Genomic DNA, 21,240 nt, shown 5'->3' with positions numbered 1-21,240 from the left:
TTTTTTTTAATTGAGTTATTCCACTGAATTGGTCCTTTCTTGCATTTATAATGATCTCTTGTTAAATTACATAGTCAATTTTTCTTGCTAAATCACATGGTCAAATTACTTTTTACTTGACTTAACATCAACATTTGATACCGTTGATCTCTATATTTTTTCCTGTAATGTAACACATGGATTTTGGTTGGCATACTTTCATCCTTCTCTTTTGAGGGCTCCTTTTCTTCTATCTATCTATTAATAATAATTCATTTTCTTTACTCTTTTCAACTGCATGTTCTAAAAGGATCTGTCTTGCCAATCTTTTCTGCATTTTCTATTTGTCCTATTCTAGTCAAGTCAAATTATTTATTATACAGTCTAAAAAATACCATCCAAGCATATGTAAATTATAATACAGTATGTTGTCATAGAATCATAGAGCTGGAAGGGGCCATACAAGCCATCTAGTCCAACCCCCTGCTCAATGCAGGATCAGTCTAAAGCATCCATTATAAGTATCTGTCCAGCTGCTACGTGAAGACTGCCAGTGAGGCGCAGCTTATCACCTCCTTAGGCAGTCGATTCCACTGCTGTCTGTGTTTTCCTGCTATCTAGCCAATATCGTTCTCCATGTAGTTTAAACCCATTAATGCGAGTCTTATACTCTGCTGTCAACAGGAATCTTTCCCTGTCAACGTCTAAGAGAAAACCTTTCAAATATTTAGACAGCAACCATGTCCCCTCTCAACCTCCTCTTCTCCAGGCTAAACATTCCCAAGTCCTTCTGCCTTTCCTCATAGGCTTTGTTCCCAAGCCTTGGGTCATCCTTGTTGCTCCCCTCTGTCCTCTCTATTTTGCCCACGTCCTTTCTGAAGTGAGGGCTCCAGAACTGCACACAGTACTCCAGGCGGGTTCTCACCAATGTGGTATACAGTGGGGCTGTGATATCTTGTGATTTTGATGTGAGGCCTCTAATGATAAAGCTCAAGATTGCATTGCCTTCTTTACTGCTGTATTACACTGTCAACTCATATTTAGCTTACAGTCCAGAAGCACCCCCCAAGATCTTGTTCACATGTATTACAGCCTAAATACCAATGGAAATACCATTGACAACCACTCTTTGGGTGCCATTTTCTAGCCAGTTCCCTATCTATTTAACCATCCGAAAATCCAGTCTACAGTCCTCCAGTTTACCCACCGTAACATCATGGGGAACCTTGTCAAAAATATTACTGAAATCAAGGTAAACAATATCACTTGGTCAAAGAAGGAAACCAGGTTGGTCTGGCAGGATCTGTTGGAGACAAATCCATGCTCACTTCCTCCAGATCTGCATTCTGACACATGTGGGAATGCACTGGTGATTGAGAGCTGGTCAAAAGCAGAGAGTGGTAGTCTCTGAAAGTGTATATTTTAGAAGGTGAGCTCCAAATCAGATACCTTTACATTAAAAAGACTAGTTGGAGCAGCACCTAATAGATTTCTTTGCCACCCAGCAAGCCTTTTGATGTTGATGTTATAAATCAGTGCATTCATCACAAAAATCTGACCACTGAGGAAAACCCTTCGGGGTCAAAATGTGTTTGGTCTATTCTACATTGTTCTATTCCAACGTAGTCTGTCTGTCACTATCAACATTATTATCACCTTTGTAAATACCCTTGGTGAGGATGAGAGGACAAAGGATAATGCCCTGTATTGAAAGTGTATTCCCATGTAGCAGTGCTGCTAGTGCAGAAAAGGTAAATGTGATTTCAAGTTTCTCAGGGGCGATTCCACACCAGTGGGATCACTGTGGGGCACCACCAGTGTATTGCAGTGGAACACCATGTTCTGCTGTTTCTTGTGTACCCACAGGGGACACATTTTGGTGGCGAACCTGGTCCACCACTTTCTGCGTCCCCACAGAGGTTACATTTCAGCAGCAGACCCAGCCACTGAAATGTGTCCCCATGGGGGATGCAGCCATTGCAGAAAGGTTCTGCTGTGCGGGGGGAAGCCAGGGGGGGGGGTAGTTTTCAGGAAGGTTCTTATGCAATCACACCTTCCTGCAAAAAAAAAAAATGTCCCATTCGGCCCCATAGCACCTCAGAGTTGAGTGGGGACATTTTTGTCCCCTCCAAGCCTCTGTAGGATGGGGAGGAGCCGGGCCCTGAAGGCTAGGGGAGTGGGAATTAGCCCAGCTATCATATGAGCGCCCTCCTGGCCTTTTCCGCCCATGCGGAATCAACCCGAGGGATGTCATTTCGGGAATGCTACTAACCATCCTGAATTACATGAAGAGAAAGAGCATCTCTGTCTCCTGCACACTTTTCTTGTTGCAGCTGCTGCTGCTGCTTCAGACTCTTTTCTATTCCTGCAGAACAAGTGCTACATGCAAAGAGGAATAAGATACATCCCTTAATAATAACAAAAGAATCAAGTTGAAGCCTCTATCAGCAGTTCCCCCATCCCAGACTATTCAAAACTCTGAGGTTAGAACTGACCTTCAGCGTGCTGCTTTTGCCATAAGAAGCGCTGAGATTAGACATTTATCCACAGCTATTCTTCACTTCACTTTTAGGTACATAAATCTCTTTGCAAAGCTTTTACTGACCTTTGAAATGATCAAAGATCGCTATTCATGGCATTATTCTCCAAAGGTGGCAAGTTCGTGTTCTAAGGGTCCTTAATATCAGCTAATAAAAAGTATGATGCTGAACTCCTAAAGTATGTCACCTATCCTTGATCAGAACCATTGAGTTGGCTTGGATATGTACCTATACATTATTTACATATTCAGGTGGAATCAGCCCAAGAGGGTGTAACTAGCCAGGTATTTGCACCAGGTAATGCTCAGGCTGCTGGCTAATACCAGACTACCAGCCTCAACTGTTATTTACAGTGTAATCCTGAACAGAATTAGATCCTTTTAAGACCATTAAAGTCAATGGGCTTAGCATGGTGTAACCCTGTTTATGATCATATTCATATATCCCACCATTCCTACAGGGAGTTCAGGTGGCATTCATAATGTTCCACATAACCTCCCATGCAGCCAGTGACCAGACCCAGATGTGCTTCGCTTAAATAATATGGTTGCATTACATGATTTTGGATCATCTATGTTGCGGTCATCTAGAACAGAAGAGTACTTCCTTTTGAAATAAAGGAAAATGAACTACAAGCTGCTAAAATGACATGAAGGTCAAACAGACACCCAAACATGTTTCATGCAAAATTCTGGCCTCTTTCAGCAATCCAGTGAGTAGACTTGGAAAGACATGTCAGGGAGAAGTGATGTTTGATGCTGTTAGATAATGACAGCTAGGGTTCACTACGGATAAATAGCAGAGAAATGCTATGAGGAATATAACATTAATATGGGAAAGAGGGGCTCATCTCACATGTTGAAGCATTTCAATCCCTTTCCAGGAAAAAAAATAAAAACCTTAACATTTGCTGCCCATCTACAATGGAGGAAAATAATTCCATTTACTTTCATTTTTATATGCAGGGCAGAGCCACTCTCAAAATAAACTGCAGCTAAGCAGCTATAAATTATATTCTGCTGTCCTTTGAATGGGACAGTAAACGCTCCCACACCATATTTACAAAGCATAAGAAATAGATTGATATACAGAAAAACTGCTACATGAATATATAATCCTGCATACCAATGAGCCCAGAACGTGGAATGAAATCCCATCCCTTTATAGCAAGTTTTGCGTCACCCAATTACCCACCTCCTTTTCACTCCATAGACATTAAGGATAGTTTTTTAATTATGTTTAGAACACTGCATCCAATGGCATTTCAAAGTTGGGGATTCAATGCTCCAAGGAAGAAGCAGGGAACTGCCCGCAAAGGAGTGGATTATTTGTTGATCTGTCTCAGCCCAGGCGATTTCTACCTGATTAGAACTTGGAGCGCTCACCCACAGGCCCAACTTAGCATCACAAAGGAAGGCAGTCATAGTGTGCATTCCCATTTGTGTCAGTTGGCAACGTGTAGGGTGAAACAATGTTTTTGTGGGCCCTTTTCTTCTGTGTGGTAATACAAATAAAAATGTTCAAGCATAAACTACAGCGCCCTCCCTGTTCTTTTTGTCTGAATGGCTCACATTCTAAAATGTGATTGATCCTCAGCAGAACCTTTGATTTGGGGAGGTTCACATTGCCTGTCCTGACTGAAGTTTGAAAACCATTGCTCCTAGGAACAAGGTTATTCATTTCCTCTCCTATCTCCCCCAAACACATTGCAGAAGCTTTGAAGCAGAAGTTAATTGCTGAGCAGAAATGCCAAAGTGAAAAGCTCAAACCTCATTGCTATTTAAATACCAAAGCAAGATTTTTAAACAAGAGAGTATAAAATAATATTTTGACAGGAAAATGTCACATAAATATTCAGAGGCCCTTGTTCCCCTTTTTTTTTTTTTTTTTACCTGACGCTCATGATGTTGCCCTCAGGATGTTTCTGCAAATATGCTTTCACCACCCAGGCTGTGTGTTCTCGATAGGTCATCACACGGCTAGAATACAAGGAGATAGTGAAAGCTTTGTGAGACACAGCTGGGGAAAATCCAGAAACTGCTTTGCAATCAGCCAAGGGAGACCAGCTGTGTGCTGGGGCTAGTTTCCCAGTTAAGTACACTTGCAAGCCTTTGAAATTGAAGATGGCAACTACATATCATTGGCACCCCACCTTGCAGCTACACATTTCAGCAGATACTCTGGCATTTTTCTGGCTAGATATAGTCTGAGAGGAAATAACAGTTTAGGCGGGGAAAGTAAGAACCCTCTTGCATGGAAAACTTAAAAATAGTTACTTATGAAAAACATGTCTACCTTTAGTGTTAACTTCAGTAACTTAGAATTTCAGAAAGGAGGAGGAAAATCCAGGCTATATTGTTAGGCTTTTTTAAACTGAAAAAACTGGCTCCTCTACATGGTCCCAAACTGATTTCAAAATTAACTCCACACCTCCTCATAGTATTTGTTTCCAAGTCATAAGCAAGTGAGAAATAAAGAACTTGCCAGGTTGATTCCCAATGAATTTAAATTTAAAAAATGTTAAGATGAAAGTTTATGGGGACAACTGAACAGTCTGGAGGGAGCATGTGAAAGGAACTGAGCGCTGTAGTGTGTTATAAACTTAATCTCAGAATCATCAAGTCATAGCTGTGCTCTGAGCTCTCATTCCAAGACTCTTAAATTAAGGCAGTGCTAGAATTACGTCCCTGGTTAATTTTGTTAGATTGAGAGGCAATGCTTTCTTAAGGTGCCTGGCATGTGCAGTGACGAAGTATGGTCATTGAGGGAAGATGAGTGTCTAATATACAAGTAACATAGCATGATTCTTATCATGCCATCCCAAAGTTCTACATAAAGGCTTTGTGATGGTGTGGGGGAAATCACTTAACCTATGGAAATCATTTTTAAATTGTCTACTTTTTCTGAAACAAAAAAGGAGCATGCAATATTGCTTCCACATTCTGGGTTGGATCCAGTGGTTTGCACATGCAAGGATCATGACACACCCCCACCCAACTAGTTGTATTTATCCAACTCTGGGAAAAATGTATTTCCGTGGACTCACTGGCTGCATTGGGCAGCAGATGGCACTGGGGAGGGGGAAATGGATCACTTTCACTGATCTTTTCATCCAGCAGTGCTGCAATGAAACTAGAGTCAGAAAGGACAATTTCATCCCCTTCCTACTGTAGCTGGCAGGTCTCATATCAACTTCCTCAGTTGGTGGAGGGGAAAATGTAGGAAAGAACTGTCAGCACCTTCTGATTGCTGGATCCAACCCTACGCTTCCAAGTGCCATAATTCCTAAAAAACAAAACCGTAAGGGGTACCCAGAGTAGTCATGTTCCTAAGCTGTTCAGGGGCACTGACTAACAAATGTAAAAATCAGCCATACTTGCTAACCACAGAGTTGAGCAGGGCCTCTTACCATTCACTGAGAGCCATCCGCCTGTCATAAACACGGACAGAGCCATCACCTAGACCTGCTACAATGAGTGAGCGATGAGAATCACAGGATAGGCTGGTGACACAGCTGTCAGCTCCTGTTGGAATATCCTATTAAAGAAAAACACAAGCCAAGGCTGAAAGGACAAAAAAAAATCTCTAAAAGTATAGAACAGACAATTTAATTTCTTTAGCAGGGTTTGGACATTCTGTGCCCCTGTGATTTGAAAAGGACTGATGTAAAAAACTGACTGTGGCAGCTGCAACAGACAAATTTTGGTTTCACGCTGAAGCACTCTATCTATAGAAGCAAATTATAGTTGGGTAGATGCAGTTCTGGGAATATGAAAAGTTGTTATTAAGGAAGTGGAATGAGAATTATATAACAGGAGATATTTGTACAGGACTAAGGCAAAGGAAACCCCAAGGACATCAGTCGGATTTTCAGTACAAGACTCCAGAACTATATTAATTGGATTTTTTATATGAGCAGCTGGGGAGAAGGCAAGGAACAAGTGGAGAGTTGTAGCATGGTAAGGGGCTTTCCCCCCTTCTTCTTTTGTTTCCTCTAACTGAGGTAGTTCTGTGTGTGTGTGTATGTATGTATGGGAGGGAGGACAGTAACTGTGTGTGAGTGGCTGTTCTGTAGCCTTCTAGAGCAGGGGTAGTCAACCTGTGGCCCTCCAGATGTCCATGGACTACAATTCCCATGAGCCCCTGCCAGCAAATGGGAATTGTAGTCCATGGACATTTGGAGGACCACAGGTTGACTACCCCTGTTCTAGAGTGTGCTTAAGTGCTTTTGTTTTTGCCTGATTGAGGAAGTGTATGCTGGGGGTGGTGAGCAACTGAGCAACAGAGGGGTTACAAGCCCTGCCCTGTGTTGGGCTTTGACCTGTGAGTTAAAGGCTCCTCCTCGATAGAGGCATGAGCTGAAGGGCAAGTGCCAAAGGGCTCCTATCCTGTGGCTCTTTGCCTGGGGATCACCCTAACTACTTTATGCTGAAGATAAAGATTCTAGTGTCAAGGAATCTTTTTTTGGAAAACATAAATATTCAAGGCCTGCATCTAGTTATCTGCAAGGAGTGTGCCATGTTTGTTTTCTTCTCTAAAGACAAGATGGACTATACTTGTCTTAAGTGTAAATTCATAGGGCTTTTAGAGGAGAAGATTAAGAGCCTGGATGATTATACCACTGCATGAAATCAAGCGAGGACAGGATTTCATTTACAGGAGTAGTGAAAACCTTAAATGTGAAGGAGAACAGTCCAAAGGAGAATGGGGGGGGGGGCACCAGAAGGTGGGATTTGGATTCTGGGACCATGGGATAGGTTTTCTAGAAGAAAGCCTACTAATACAGGATGGGCTTTACTTATCCAAATTTGAGAAGAATGTGTTTGCCAGGAACCTGAGGAGAGCTTTAAACAAAAGCCACTGGGGGAACAAGATGTCCAATGTAGGGGTTACAATGTAGGAGTGCAAATACCAAAGGCCTGCCCAGGAAGGACGGGTCAAATAGATGCTTCACGTTGCCTGAAGCAGGGGCATGGGCAATTAAAAAGAAGAGCTCGAGTCTCTGATGCATTCAGAGATATATGATTTAGTAGACATTACAAAAACTTGGAGGAATGATTCCCATGACAGGAATGCAGTAGTGGATGGATATGAGTTGTTCAAAAGAAACAGAAATGACTGAAGAGGAGGTGGAGTGGTGTTGTATGTGAAGACAGGGCTTGCCTATCAAGAGATAGAATCATGGAAGGGGCCATACAGGCCATCTAGTCCAACCCCCTGCTCAATGCAGGATCAGCATAAAGCATCCTGGATAAGTATCTGTTTAACCACTGCTTGAAGACTGCCAGTGATACTAGAGGAGGAGAGTTACATTTTGTTATAAAGTATCTGGGTGAAGATAAGTGAGGGAAAAACAAAGAGTATATTTGTTGACGTCTGTTACAGACTGCTTAGCCAGGGTAAGATATGGCTGCTACACTCCTTAAGCAGCTTGATAGATAATATCCAAGGTGACAGGACATTGTGATTTTGGATGACTTCAATTTCCCCGATGTGTGATAGGAAACAAACTCTGCTATGCATCCAGAGTTGGACAACTTTCTGACCTGCCTGGCTGACAATTTCATTTATCAAATGGTGGAAACACCTACAAGAGGCTTGGCCATATTCGACTTAATACGGACTAACAGACCTGGTGGATGGGGTGAAGAGCAGAGGGACCCGGGGGTGGGTGGGGAAATGACCATATCCTATAACTGTTTTTGAGATGGGAGGCCAAGAGGTTTCCTAATCAGATGTGTATATTAGACTTTTGTAGGGCAGACTTTAATAAACTCAGAGAAGTTATGAGCATCATCCTATGAATCAGAATGCTGGAAGAGAAAGGAGCAAGTGGAGGGTGGGCTCTCTTTAAACAAGAGCTATTGCATGCTCAAGCCATGATTATTCTAGCAAGATGAAAAAATGGTAGGGGATTCAAGAAGTCTGTTGGGATGAACACAGAACTTTAGGAGGAGCTAAGGAAGAAAAAGGAAATGTTCAAGAAATGGAGGAAAGGACAGACCTCTAAAGGAGAGTATTTGCAGGTTACTAGGCACTGTAGGTCAGTGTCAGGATTAGGCTTAATCCTGACATCATTCAGTTGGACCCTGGGTTCTTTTTCCCTGCAGTTACCTGTGGGTCTTCTTGGGTTTGGAGCCTGCCTGTGGTGAGTCTTGTATACTTTGGACAAAACGTTGTCCATTCTCCCAGAAAGCTTGGGAACATCACCTTGCAATTGTGCCTTTTCCCAGGGGGGAAGGAGGTGGCCTGGATGATCAGGCTGTTTAGTCTCAGCCCTTGGGCATAGAGATATATTTGCTTTCAAGGCTTGGAGGTGTGTGGGAACTAGGTATTCATGTTACTCATATTAATTTCATAGGTTAAGTCATGTGACTATTTGTAGTTCTTTTAAGGTTAGTAACTCAACTTTTTTTATTTAGCTGTTTACACTCTAACTCATATATGTTAGGTAGTGCTTGTGTGTGTGTGTGTGTACTACAAATTAATTAATACTAGAAATTAAGCCCACTGTGGGTTAAATACAGCGGGCACTAGCCGTGGGACACAGTGTTTAGGGGCCGCTTACCAGGTCGGCGGGGCCTTCCAGAGCAGCGGAGCACGTTAGCGGGGAGGCGTGGGGCTGGTGTAATAGTTGGGCTGGGCGGCGGCGGCGGTCCGGTGCTCCCGTGGTCGTTGGAGGTCTGGCAGCGAGGCAGGTTGGCGCTGTCGTGTCGGTGCGCACGAAGGTTGGTGGCTGTCGGCTGCGGGTGTGTTTAACAGCGGACGGTGCAGGGGACGAGCAGGTGGCGTAAGTTGCGCAAGGGTATGGTGGAGGGGATTGGGGGTTGGGGAGCCGCTTTGTGGCTCCTGATTGGCCCTCTCTGAGTTTTTATTCCAGACAGGTCCCGCCCTAACTCCTCCCCAACAGCCCTTACCCTTTTCTTTAATCTGCTCCGCAGGAGCGGATTAAAGATATATATAGCAATATATAGCAAATATATATATAGCAATATATAGCAATATATATTAAAGATATATATAGCAATGGTTAAGTTTCATTGATAAGTTAGCTGTATTATCCTCATAATCATATTTATTTTTTATATTTACAGTCATGTATTTATCCATATATGTAACCATAATAGTTATAAGGTAGAAGACACTGCATCTCATCAGGTGGTTGCAATGGGGATTATGAGGCCTCCTCTCTCCATTAAGGCCCGTGTTTAGGTTAGGCATGTTGGGAACCTGATAAGGGCTAAGCTTTAGCTTGGAAACCAGGGGTAGTCTCCACCATGGAAAATTCCCATGAAGCCCACACATGTGGTTCCCATGTACCACATAGTTTGTGATGTGTCACAGATAGAAGAGAGAAACCAGATGTTTTACACCTGTCATATGATGTCATCAATGGGCTGGGCCAAAAACTTATTTAGGGTGTTTTGAAAACATGTCTACATCAATTTGTTTGCTTTTTAAAGTCAAGAATTGCTGCTGTGACCATGCTCACGATTCCTTACTAACACCTTTGTTTATGGAGTTCGATATGGCCTAGTCATCATTCCTGACAGTCAGTCATCAGAGAGGCCAAAACTGGGAGTGAGCTGAGACTGGCCAGGGAAGCCCACTATAACAAGAAAAGCTTTTTCAGATATGTGAAGAACAAATGTAAGGTAAATGAAGCAATAGGCCCGCTGTTGGGTGAAATTGGAGAAATTCTGACAGAGGACAGAGAGAAAGAAGAAAGATTTGGTACCTATTTTGCCTCTGTGTTTTCCCAGAAGAATACGGACACATCTAGGGATGGTAGTAGGCAAGAAATAATGTCTGGGAGGCAGGTTGACATGGACAGAGAGATTGTCGAGAGGTACCTGGCTGTACTGGATGAATTCAAATCCCCTGGGCAGGATGATGTGCACCCAAGAGTGATCAAAGAACTTTCTGGAGAGCTTGTAGAACCCTTGTTCATCATCTTTAGGACCTCTTGGAGGACTGGAGAGGGGTTCCAGAAGACTTGAGGAGAGCAAGTATTATTCCAAGCTTCAAAAAAGGGAGGAGAGATGACCCAGGAAACTACAGGGGCCCATAAGTCTGAACTCAATTACATGGAAGATAATGGAGCAGATTTTAAAGGGGGCAGTGTGCAATCATCTGAAGGACAATTTGTTGATCAGGGAAGTCAGTTGTCTCCAACAGGTCTTGCCAGACCAACTTGGTTTCCTTCCTTGACCAAGTGACAGGATTATTAGATTGTTTACCTAGATTTCAGTAAGGATTTTGACAGGGTTCCCTATGATATTCTGATGGGTAAACTGAAGAATTGTGGACTAGATTTTCAAATGGTTAGGTGGATAGTGAATTGGCGAGACAACCACACCAAAAGAGTCAATGGTATTTCATCCAGATAGTGGTCCATTACTTTTCAACATTTTTGTGAATAATATGGACAAGAGTTGGAGGGACTCCTCATTAATTTTGCATATGATGCCAATTTGGGAGGAGTACTGATCACCCCAGAAGCTAGAGATAGAATGCAACAAGATGTGAACATGCTGGGAAAATGGGCAAATGAGAACAAGATGCGATTCAGTAAGGAGATGTGTAGAGTTCTACATCCAGCTCACAGGAATGAGAAGCATGACCTCCCTTAAAGCCCTTGATGTCCTGGGCCCAGCATACCTTAAGGAGATCCTTCTCCCATCCCCCATTATCTCAAGAGGTTCTACCTTGTATTCCTTCTGCCTATGAAGTAGAACTGCTAGGGCATTGGATGAAGTTGTTTAAATGATGGTACCGGCACTAAGCAGCTGTCTCCTGGGGAGTCTCACCAGGGCCCTTCATTAATTTCTTTTGGTTGGCAAGTGAACATAGTCTTCTTTTCTAAAGTTTCTCAAACTTACTCTGATTATTGCTGTTTTTATACCTTGCTTATGCTGAAAGTCTGTATCATTAACATTTTATTGCTCGTTATTTGGCTCTGTATTTATGATCTATTGATATTTCTGTATGTTGTACATAGCCTTGGGAAATTTTTAACTGGAAAGATGGGTAATAAATGTCAATCATCATTTCAGAAGAGAGGCTACTGAGCAAATAATGTTCCAGCACTGTCCCTCTGTTTCAGTGAAAGGAAGCAAGACGCAATTGCTAGTCTCCTTTATAGAAGCCAAATGCCATGCTAGGTAAACTCATCTTTTGGATAATATTAGGTTTAACACAGGGTTTTACGGCTTGTTCACATTTTACTCCTCCCTCCAAATGGAAATAATGGAAAGTGTAACACACTATGAAAAGGTAGTCTAAGTCCTTAGAGTCCCAATGTGCATATTTGGACAGTAATTTATCCCTGGATTAATTTCTGCCTTTGAAAAAGTAGTGTGTGAGGCGGGCCTTCATTCCAAAGGAAAAAAGTTATTATCCACTTAAAATACCTAATTGCCTTAAATACATTTCCCAAAGGAGTTCTCGCCATAAAATATAGTCATCCTGTAGTAGCCATAAATGCTTCCTGGGACAGCAGGATGGATGAATAGAAGTTATTTAAACACAGACGAAGACAAACACAAGATTTCCCTGGAGACAAATTATTCTGTATTTGCTGAAAATACACTGCTAGCAGCTAATGGGCATATGAGGGAAATCCAAACATATATAAAAGGGGGAGAGATGGAACATGTTACTGATAGCTGCAACTCTTTTAAAAAGTCTCTCTTAAAAAATGCACCTGCAAGGCAATAGCTCTTTCTTGGGCATCAAACTAATCCACAAATACCACAAAAGCGGCTTCACTTTCAGCTTCACATGCTGAAAAAAACTGACATCATCATATCTTTTGGCTTTCCTGCCTGGGTTTTTGCTGGTGGGCCCACCACTGCTTCGGTTGACCCTAATTTTGCATGCCTTTTCATTCATTCAGATTTATTATGGCTGTAAGCCAGATGCAAGGACACGTAAAAACCCGGAACATTGTAATTATTACAACATATTATAACCCAGTATGTTCTCATACAAATAGGAAATTCAAAATAATATTACACAGGGATATTTAAAAATAAAAATTAAATTACCCAAACTCATAATGAGTTTCTGGCACTAACATAGGTTTGATGTAATTTGTAAGCTACAGCACAGTATTTAGGTACTTGTTTGGAGACATCAGTGTTTTCCCCTGCATTTTGATTTTTCTTTCCTCTGATGCTCCAGAAAACCAAAGCAAAAGGGGAACAATGATCATTGCAGTGTACTGCATAGAGTGGGCACCTAAAGAAAACATGCCCACCAAGGGTCAATAATTCCCTTGACCCACATATGCATGTTCTCTCAACCTTCAGAATCTTTTTGTACCACCCCTCTAACATCATGGTTGGTAAGGCAGAACACCTCGCAAGGCTCAATGCCCTCCAATGATTCTTGATTTCCATAAATGATAGTTGTGCTGCCAGCTTAGTTTTCTGGTTCTTTGGAAATCCCTTTTGCCCTGATTTTTTTCTGGAAGCCAATTTTAAATGGGCTTTTTCCTCTGTCAAGTTTTCTTTGTCCCATTCACTCCCACCCATCCCTAATCCCTTTTTCAATGGCTGGACAATTGTCGACATCAGGTCACTCTGAATCCTCATCCCCAAGACAAACTTTTGGGGGGCTTTTAAAAGAAAGGTTCGAATATATTGATATAGTGTTGTACTGCCAGTTTGAGCAAGCTCTCTGAACTTCCAGCTTTCATTTTTTTTAAGTAAGTCTCTAACGGCTTCCCTCATGGAGATACACCCTTTGCCTTATGTCTTGGGGAGCTGTGATGCTGCCAATGAGGCCACATGATGATGACAGCATCCTTGATTATGTAAGGCATATGTGGAAGAAAATAAACTGACTCCACAACTATGAAATTGCAGAAGGAGGGCAGATGTGTGGAAAAACCATACCCAAAATGATTCCTGTGCTTGTGGATACACTCCTAAGAAAATTCTGTCAAGCATGCATAAAAGCCCCTACTAAGAAGGCAGACCCAATCAGCCAGGAGACTTGATCTGCTAAAAGTGGTAGCTCTTCAAAATGATCAGTGAGTACAGATAGCCTTTCTACTTCTAGTTTTTGCATGTTTTGCACTGACCTTGTCAGTGATTACAGAATGACGTAGCCTGTCTTCAACTCTGGTGCCCTGCATTCCTCTCTGGAGAGAAGAAAAGGTCATTACCAGAAAATGATTACTTTTATATGTTGCTGGTTGCTCCACTTTGACACTGCCTCTTTCCCCAAAACTTGCAGCAGACAGCATCATAGTCTTTTAAAATCTTTTGGGGGCAGATAATGCTTCCTCATCTTTTAGTGCAAGTAAATTAAGATAGAAGACAGACCAAGTAATATGGGTAAAATGAAACGCAGCAAGGACAGATTAAAGTCAGACCAGAATCCCTGAATCTGATAGGCTGCTCCAGGATTTGGCACTGCATGTGTTCATGCTTTGCAGAAGAATGGTGAGAATGGAAAACAAAGGACTGCATACTTTTTCAAAGAACAGCTTTCAAAAGTAATAAAGGCAAAGAGCAAGGCTAGTGCATTGTTGGAAAGACACATGATAATGTTATTATAAGGCTGTATCTGCTAATATAAAAGAACTGCTTGGAATAATAAAAGTGCAGCTGTGAAAAAGAAAAACAGTTTCAATTAAGCAGCCAAAAAAACCTAGGCAACATTTTCAAACTAGGATAACAATCAGAGCCTGTTCGGCAGAAATGTGTTTGCTAATTTCACACCTCCTTCCTATTTTTGCTTCTCTGAACCTCCCCACCTTCTCTGGCTGTTATTTTTTCCCCCTTTTGCTTGATGAAAATATTAGATTAACTGTTTGCTGAAGATACCTACCTCGAATTGCCAGATTTTTACTTGAGGTTCTAACTGCATAAACATTTCCACAATAAATAGAAGCGTTCATTTCTAAATCAGCAGCTCTCTGGTAGGAGCATAGTGTTGAGAAGAGACCACACAACAATACCTATTCTAGCCCACTCTTAGCCTCCCTAACAGGCCATATTATGTAGTGCAGACCACACAGCACATTAGAAACAATCAACAAATAATAATAATAATAATTTAAAACAATAAAACTGCCCAACTCATCAGAAAATTGTACTAATAAAATGAAAGAAAGCAACCTCCACTGTTCAGCCCACATCTATCCAAACTCACTTGATGTTAAAGACCCATGGAATAAAAACAGTCTTAACTTGGTACCTCAATGGCTAAGAAAGACCTTACAGAGAAGGGAACCTCACAACCGGAGTGCCATCACTGAATGAGCCTTGGTAATATGTAACCAGCATCTTGGCACTTCATCAAATGACCTACCAATCTCATAAAAGAATCTCAACAGGGGACTCCAGCAATGGGCTCTGGTACTTTATTTTCTATATCAGTGTGGCTACCTCAGAGACGGGAGCTATTTACTTGGACTCTGCTGTGCTTCTGAGAAACATGGCTTTGGAAGGATGAACAGAGGGTAGTATAGCCAGGTCATCAGGCACTGGATCCATATAAAGGGCTGAGAAGAGTCCATGAGGACCTATAATGTGCCCAGTTGTGGCCGGGATTTTCAATCTAAGAAACTCCTCATCAAGACTGCATTAATCAAGATTGTGATGGCATTAATGCAATTTGTAATTTTAATTTGGTTTTTTAATGGGAATTTTATTGTATTATGGGGTTTTTATTTTGTAACTTGCCACAAGCCAGCTTGACAGGAGTGGCAGGGAATACATTCAGTTAAAAATAAATAAATAAATAAAAATAAAAATAATAATATACTGATACAAGTTCAGCTGCCCTTCCCTGCTTGCTTGACTTCCTAACTCTGCTCTCTGCCTTATGAATACCAGTCTGCCTCCAGACCTCTATTCCTGGCAGAAATCTGGTGATCCAGATCATTCACATAATAGATTGAGAATTTATTGCACTAACAGCACTAGTTCTATACAGTAAAAAGGAACCATCTTCCCTTTAGGTTCTAGCACTTAACTTGGTAATTCTAAACCTGGCTGTAGGAATCATTTAATGACAGCTGCTCTAAATATGTAAATGCAAACAATTCTCACCGATAACTGTCCTCTCTACTATTACTATAGCCGCTGAAGTGTTCTGTGGTTCAGACTAGGCAGATACATTTGAATTGATTTCTATGATTGCACAGCTCTTGGTTTGGCAATATTATTAAGTTTTGATTCTCTGCATCTCTGCAAGAACCAATTTGCACTATTCATGAAACAAAATGCCTTTAAGATGCTCTCAGTATAATCATTAGTCATTCTCATTTAAAATATTTTTACCCTGCTGATTTCTGACGTTCCCTGATTTGCACAGATAAAATAATATTTGAAAATAATTAAGATCAGCATAGGCTTAGATGTACAGCATTGCTGGGTCAATGTGCCATAATTAATGTTCATCCAGAAGTAATTAATTTCTAAAAGCTGTGGAAGAGACTAGACTCCATTTCCCATAGAGGCTTAGGCAGAGATATTACCAGTCATTACATGGCCAAAATACAAGTTTGGTTTAAAGGCAAGGAATTTATATACATTTTGGTATGGACTGATTTGATAGAAAAACAACAAAGGGCTGAAAGAGCCATATTTCTTTGCCATTATTCACGTCGATAAGAATGAGGATCAGTGGTATTGTGAGGTGTGATTAAATTGGCTGGTGGAGGTGGCAAATGCAAAGAGTTGCCACAGTGGAAATGTGTATTAGCCAACAGGTTGGGTATGGGACACAGCTTCAGCATTGGACCAGGCTTGAGAGAGTCAGTGGAGCCTCATAGCAGTGACAAGGCAGCCAGAAACATGGCTAGCATGACTTCTGAGCTGACTTCTTCATTGAGCCATGTCACCAGTAACTGGCAACAGCAGCTGGTCTGGTCTCTGCCTGAATCCATTGCTATCCCCTCTATATACCTGGACCTACTCCTTGCCGGACTGAGGTCCCCTCAGCTCAGGCTGAAAGACAGATGTGGGGAAGGAAACTGATGTCAGAAACAACAGATGAAGGGACTGAGTGCTGTGAAGCCTAAAGAAACAGCCAAAGCCAGCAGAAACCAATTTAGGACTAGAAATTCCTTTTTTGTGTATATATGTTTGGTTCTGCATATATGTGAGAAAGTGTGTGACTCAGACCTTTTCTGCATTAGGAGACATACCTCATTTTAGCCTCCCTTTGGACCTACTAGATGATATGAGTTGGCACTCTGCTTTCGGCATTTGGGCTTTCCTCCCCATTTTTCCCAGGATGTAATTCACCATATATTTTCTACACTGGGGTCAGAAGGAGGGAATCTTCCATAATGCTTTGCTCCCTTCCTGTTCCAATTTTTTTATTTGCAAAATGGTGCTTTCTTGCACCTTTCTTTTAATTGTGCCATTTAATTCCATGTTTCCTCATCTCCCCCTACCAGTGTTTTTTTTTAATAAGGTTATCGTGTTACAATACTATTGCATTGTAACAAGCAAGAATAATTTTTTGTCCCCAGAGGATTGCAGAAGGCAGCAGGCTTCTGAAGGATGAGGAAGAGGCAGATGCAGGGAAATCTACGCATGCCTCCCTGATGCTGCACCGTGCAGCTTTCAAAATGAATGAGGTGGAGAGGCATGGGCACCCTGGAGGATTGGGGAAGGCAACAGGCTTCTGAAGGATGGGGGGAGGCAGGCACAGAGAAATTCATGTGTACCTCCCCAACACTGCACAGGACAGCTATCAAATCACATGGGATGGGGAAACTCCAAGGTCCCCTTGCTTCCTCTCCACTATCCAAGCTGCAGCTGCCTTGTGCAATCCTCCAGGGGGAAAAAAACATTCTTGCTTGTTACAATGCAGCAGCGTTGTAATGTGATAGCCTTATTAAAAAAAACACCTTGGGGGAAAGGGGGGAGGCGAGGAAGTTGGAATGAAATGTTGCTATTGGAGGAAAAGGGATACAGGGCATATGGAAGAAGAGAGCAGTAGGACACATTCCCAAGGGAGTGGCAGAAAGGGAGGGGGAGGGAGGACAGCAATGAAGAAAGGGGCATGCCCAAACACTCAAAATCGCAAGCAATGCAAAAAACCAAGTACACGCTTTTCCGCACTGAACAACCCCAAAATAGACCCCGTAAGACCCTGCTTCAAAAAGTGAAAACCAGATCTTTGGAGATTCCTTTGCTGCAGGGAAAGTGAGGGGGCAATTTGAGTCTACACCTGAAAATGAAAATTTCATTGTGGAAAAAACTTGACCCTTTAAAAATACAAATCTGAATCAAAACCCTAGTGTAGAAACAGTTTCTGTGTGCAAATAAGGAAGTATGTACTTGTTTCTACCACTCCTTTGACATGTTGTGACTGTTTGCTTATCTGCAATGGGATGAGGAGAGCATGTGGTTTGCAGGTGGGGGATGGAACTGTGAAGCTGTAAAGTGGATAAATCTTTTAAATATTTCCTACATGATTAATTCCTTGATCATAGAATTGATGAGTATATCTTTATCTTCTATATTTGGCTTTGCTTACTTTGTTGGGTAATCTGGAGGTATTTTGAGTTCTATCACAGTTCCATGGAGTGGCCTTGGATATTATTAACTAGAATTGGGCAAAATTGTGGTTTGTTCATGGTTCAGCCAAACTGAACCATCAAATCAACTGAACCATCAAGCCAAACTGAACCATGAATCCATATAAACCAGGAGGTTGGTTCATGAACCAAACTGGTTTGTATTAGTTCATGAGCCACTTAAAGTTTAAACCACTGCCTTCTGTGCCCTGCGGTTTGTCATGAAGAACAGAAAGAGCTGCCAACAAACTGCCATAAACTGCACCAAAATTTGTGGACGTTTGTGATGGTTCTTCAGTCTATGAACCGAACTATGAACCAGACAAAGTTTGTGATGAACTTAATGTGTCAGCCATCCCTAATTATAATATTACATTCCTTAAAACAATAATTGAGTACCTTAGTGAAGTTACTGGGAGGTTCTGAAAACAAATTATAGTCTTTAAAGATATTTTTATAGTCTTTACAGGGAGATTTTTCACTATTTTATGCCTTTCTTTTTTCTTGTATAATTTCTGCAGTTTTTTGCCACATCAGCATTGATATTTTGTGCCCTTTCAGCCAACCTACTGTTCAACTGGTATAAGCTGTAGAACAAAAAATTCACACACACACCTCATTGGATTAAAATATAGTTTACAACTTCAGTACTATAACTATATAATTAAAATGTGTTTTGATTTTAATAGGGATTTCTCCCTGTTCCATTATTTCAAAGCATTTCATTTCTAAAATGTTATCTGATATATATCATAAGATTATATTTGGGAGTCTTGTAGGATGACAGCTGTAGGTGTAAGATTTTTTTTTTTACTACCTGTGTGACACTAATGATAATGTAGTGCAGCTTAGTATGTAAAAGGCTGAACTCTGTTCAGAGAGTTTGAGTCTAACTACTGCCATCTGTCTCAAATGTCCCCCGTCATGTGGGGGTAACAATCCACTAGAAGGTTGTAAGAAGCATGGAGATATTATGGAAGTGGTTTGAGCACATAAAATAATATTAATATCGAGAACAAACTTTAAACCAGAAAAAGGAATACAGGTTAATGCCCAATTGTGCTTCCCAATGTTTATAACTGGAGTTGCAGGAAAAGGTATGCATTGGTTACCTGTACTTTCATTTCTCGGTCTGTATCCCAAATTCGGATAATCCGCACATCTCCAGAAGTCATGAGAAGCCCAGACTCTTGTTCCCAGTCCACCACCATGCCTGCACCTGCGAAGAGAAAGCGAGAAAGAAAAGGCGTAGTGTACAAAATTATTCTGTGGAAACATGCAGAGCTGAAGGAGTGTCGAAGGTGATACTTTTGAGACACATTTTGAGCGGCAAGAACATTTTATTACCAGTTTTTAAAATTCTGTGGAAAAGCATGCACAGTGACTGGACAGAAGAAAACATCGAGCAGCAAACAGAACACTTCTTGCAGCCACAGTGTATTTCACTTAAACTGTACATAGTCATTCTGGACAGGTTTGCACCAGTATTGCCAGGAAAAATAGAAAACAACAGAGTAGGAAGGCCACCAGAGACAAACTTGTGCAGCAAAATTCCCAGGAGATAGTTAATGAGCCAGATAAGGAGCTCCTTATTCAGAAAGTGATGTGAAGTATAGCTGGAGATTCCTTTACCCTGTTTTGCAACAATAATAGAAGGAGGAGGAGGAGGAGGAGGAGGAGGAGGAGGAGGAGGAGGAGGAGGAGGAGGAGGAGAAGGAGAAGGAGAAGGAGAAGGAGAGGAGGAGTTGGTTCCTATATGCCGCATTTCTCTACCTGAAAGAGTCTCAAAGCAGCTTGCAATCCCCTTCCCTGTCCTCTCCCCACAACAGACACCTTGTGAGGTGGGTGGGGCTGAGAGAGCCCTGATATCCCTGCTGGGTCATAACAGCTTTATCAGTGCTGTGGCAAGGCCAAGGTCACTGAGCTGGCTTCATGTGGAGGGGCGGGGAGCCGTCACTCTTTACCAAGCTGGCTCTCAAGAAACACAGACTGGCCTGGAATGGCATATATGAGTGGTGCACACCAATAATTCTGCTTTTGAGGAACTGCATGTCACTATCACAAAAAGGATTTAAGAATAAACAGAGGAACTGCTCAATTCACTGCTCCAAAATCCTAGATTAAATCATCCTTAGACAAAAAGGCAAAACTTAAAGAAAGTACAACAACATTTTAAAATTGCATGAGTTTGAATAACTGCAGGTCTATCCATCTGCTGCACAGCATAAGCTGACTGCCAGCAGAAGCTGGAAGAAATTCTCCACTATGGCACAGGCATATTGCAAAGCGTATTTCTTTGCTCTTCAAGCATAGTTTGAACTGTCAATACAGGCAAGCTGTCGGATGAGAAAAGCTAAAGATCTTTCTTCCTCTGCAAATGGTCTTCATTCTCCCTATAGTGTTGGAATTAAATCTTCACAGACAAACAGACCTAGCCAACAACCCGGTGCTTCCCATCTTAAAACATGGTAGCTATTAAGGGCTTTTAGGGAGATAGTTTTACAAAGAGCTATGTAGGGATGGGCTCAAGCTGGCTCACAAACTATTACTATTACTATTACTATTACTATTACTATTACTATTACTATTACTATTACTATTACTATTACTATTACTATTACTATTACTATTACTATTACTATTATTATTTGGATTGATAGCCCGCCACTCCCCTAAGGCTTGTGATGGGTAACAGCATATAAAACTAATGTTTGTAATAACTTTGACCAGTTCATGGCAGGTGAACCAGCATGAACTTTCTAGCAATTTGAGGAGGTTCATGGTGGTCTGTGAACTGATACATTTCCAGACAGACTGTATTCACCAAATTTCAAAGAAACTGGGAAGGAGGCAGAATTCTCCAGTTTTGGAAATACTCATTAGTTTCAAGAGGGTTTTTTTCACCTTTGTCAGCCTTCCTTAGTGTTCACTTTCCATTCTTAAAGAGCTTGAAAAATGCTTGCATTTGTTGTGACTCTGTGCTTTGAGGTTAGTTTTTTTTAGTGCCCTGGTGGCACCGGGTTCTGCTGGCATCCTGTTCACTGAATTGGTTGCACTGGGCTTGTAGCCCCCTTGGTTAATCATGATTCTATACTTCACATCTGTTCTCTTGAACTGGCATTGCCACAATGGCACCAGGTTCTGAGGGCACTAAAACACTGCACTGGCTCG

General features: G+C 41.6%; 1 protein-coding gene across 5 annotated transcripts in view; it reads right to left on the bottom strand.

Moving 5' to 3' along the window:
* RPTOR (regulatory associated protein of MTOR complex 1) overlaps window positions 1–21,240 on the bottom strand; it is a 520,373-nt gene that overhangs the window by 10,596 nt on the left and 488,537 nt on the right. For all 5 annotated transcript variants that reach the window (XM_077328221.1, XM_077328217.1, XM_077328219.1 and 2 more), the window contains 3 exons: window positions 19,182–19,288; window positions 5,929–6,056; window positions 4,412–4,498 (listed from right to left, as the gene is read on the bottom strand). In XM_077328221.1, coding sequence (XP_077184336.1) covers window positions 4,412–4,498; window positions 5,929–6,056; window positions 19,182–19,288 — 322 coding nt within the window. The remainder of the gene's footprint in view (window positions 1–4,411; window positions 4,499–5,928; window positions 6,057–19,181; window positions 19,289–21,240) is intronic.

The sequence above is a fragment of the Paroedura picta genome, chromosome 3 (assembly GCF_049243985.1).
Source record: "Paroedura picta isolate Pp20150507F chromosome 3, Ppicta_v3.0, whole genome shotgun sequence".
In the NCBI taxonomy this organism is placed as follows: domain Eukaryota; kingdom Metazoa; phylum Chordata; class Lepidosauria; order Squamata; family Gekkonidae; genus Paroedura; species Paroedura picta.
The sequence above is the reverse complement of the archived record's forward strand: the minus strand, read 5'-3'. Positions and strand labels throughout refer to the sequence as shown.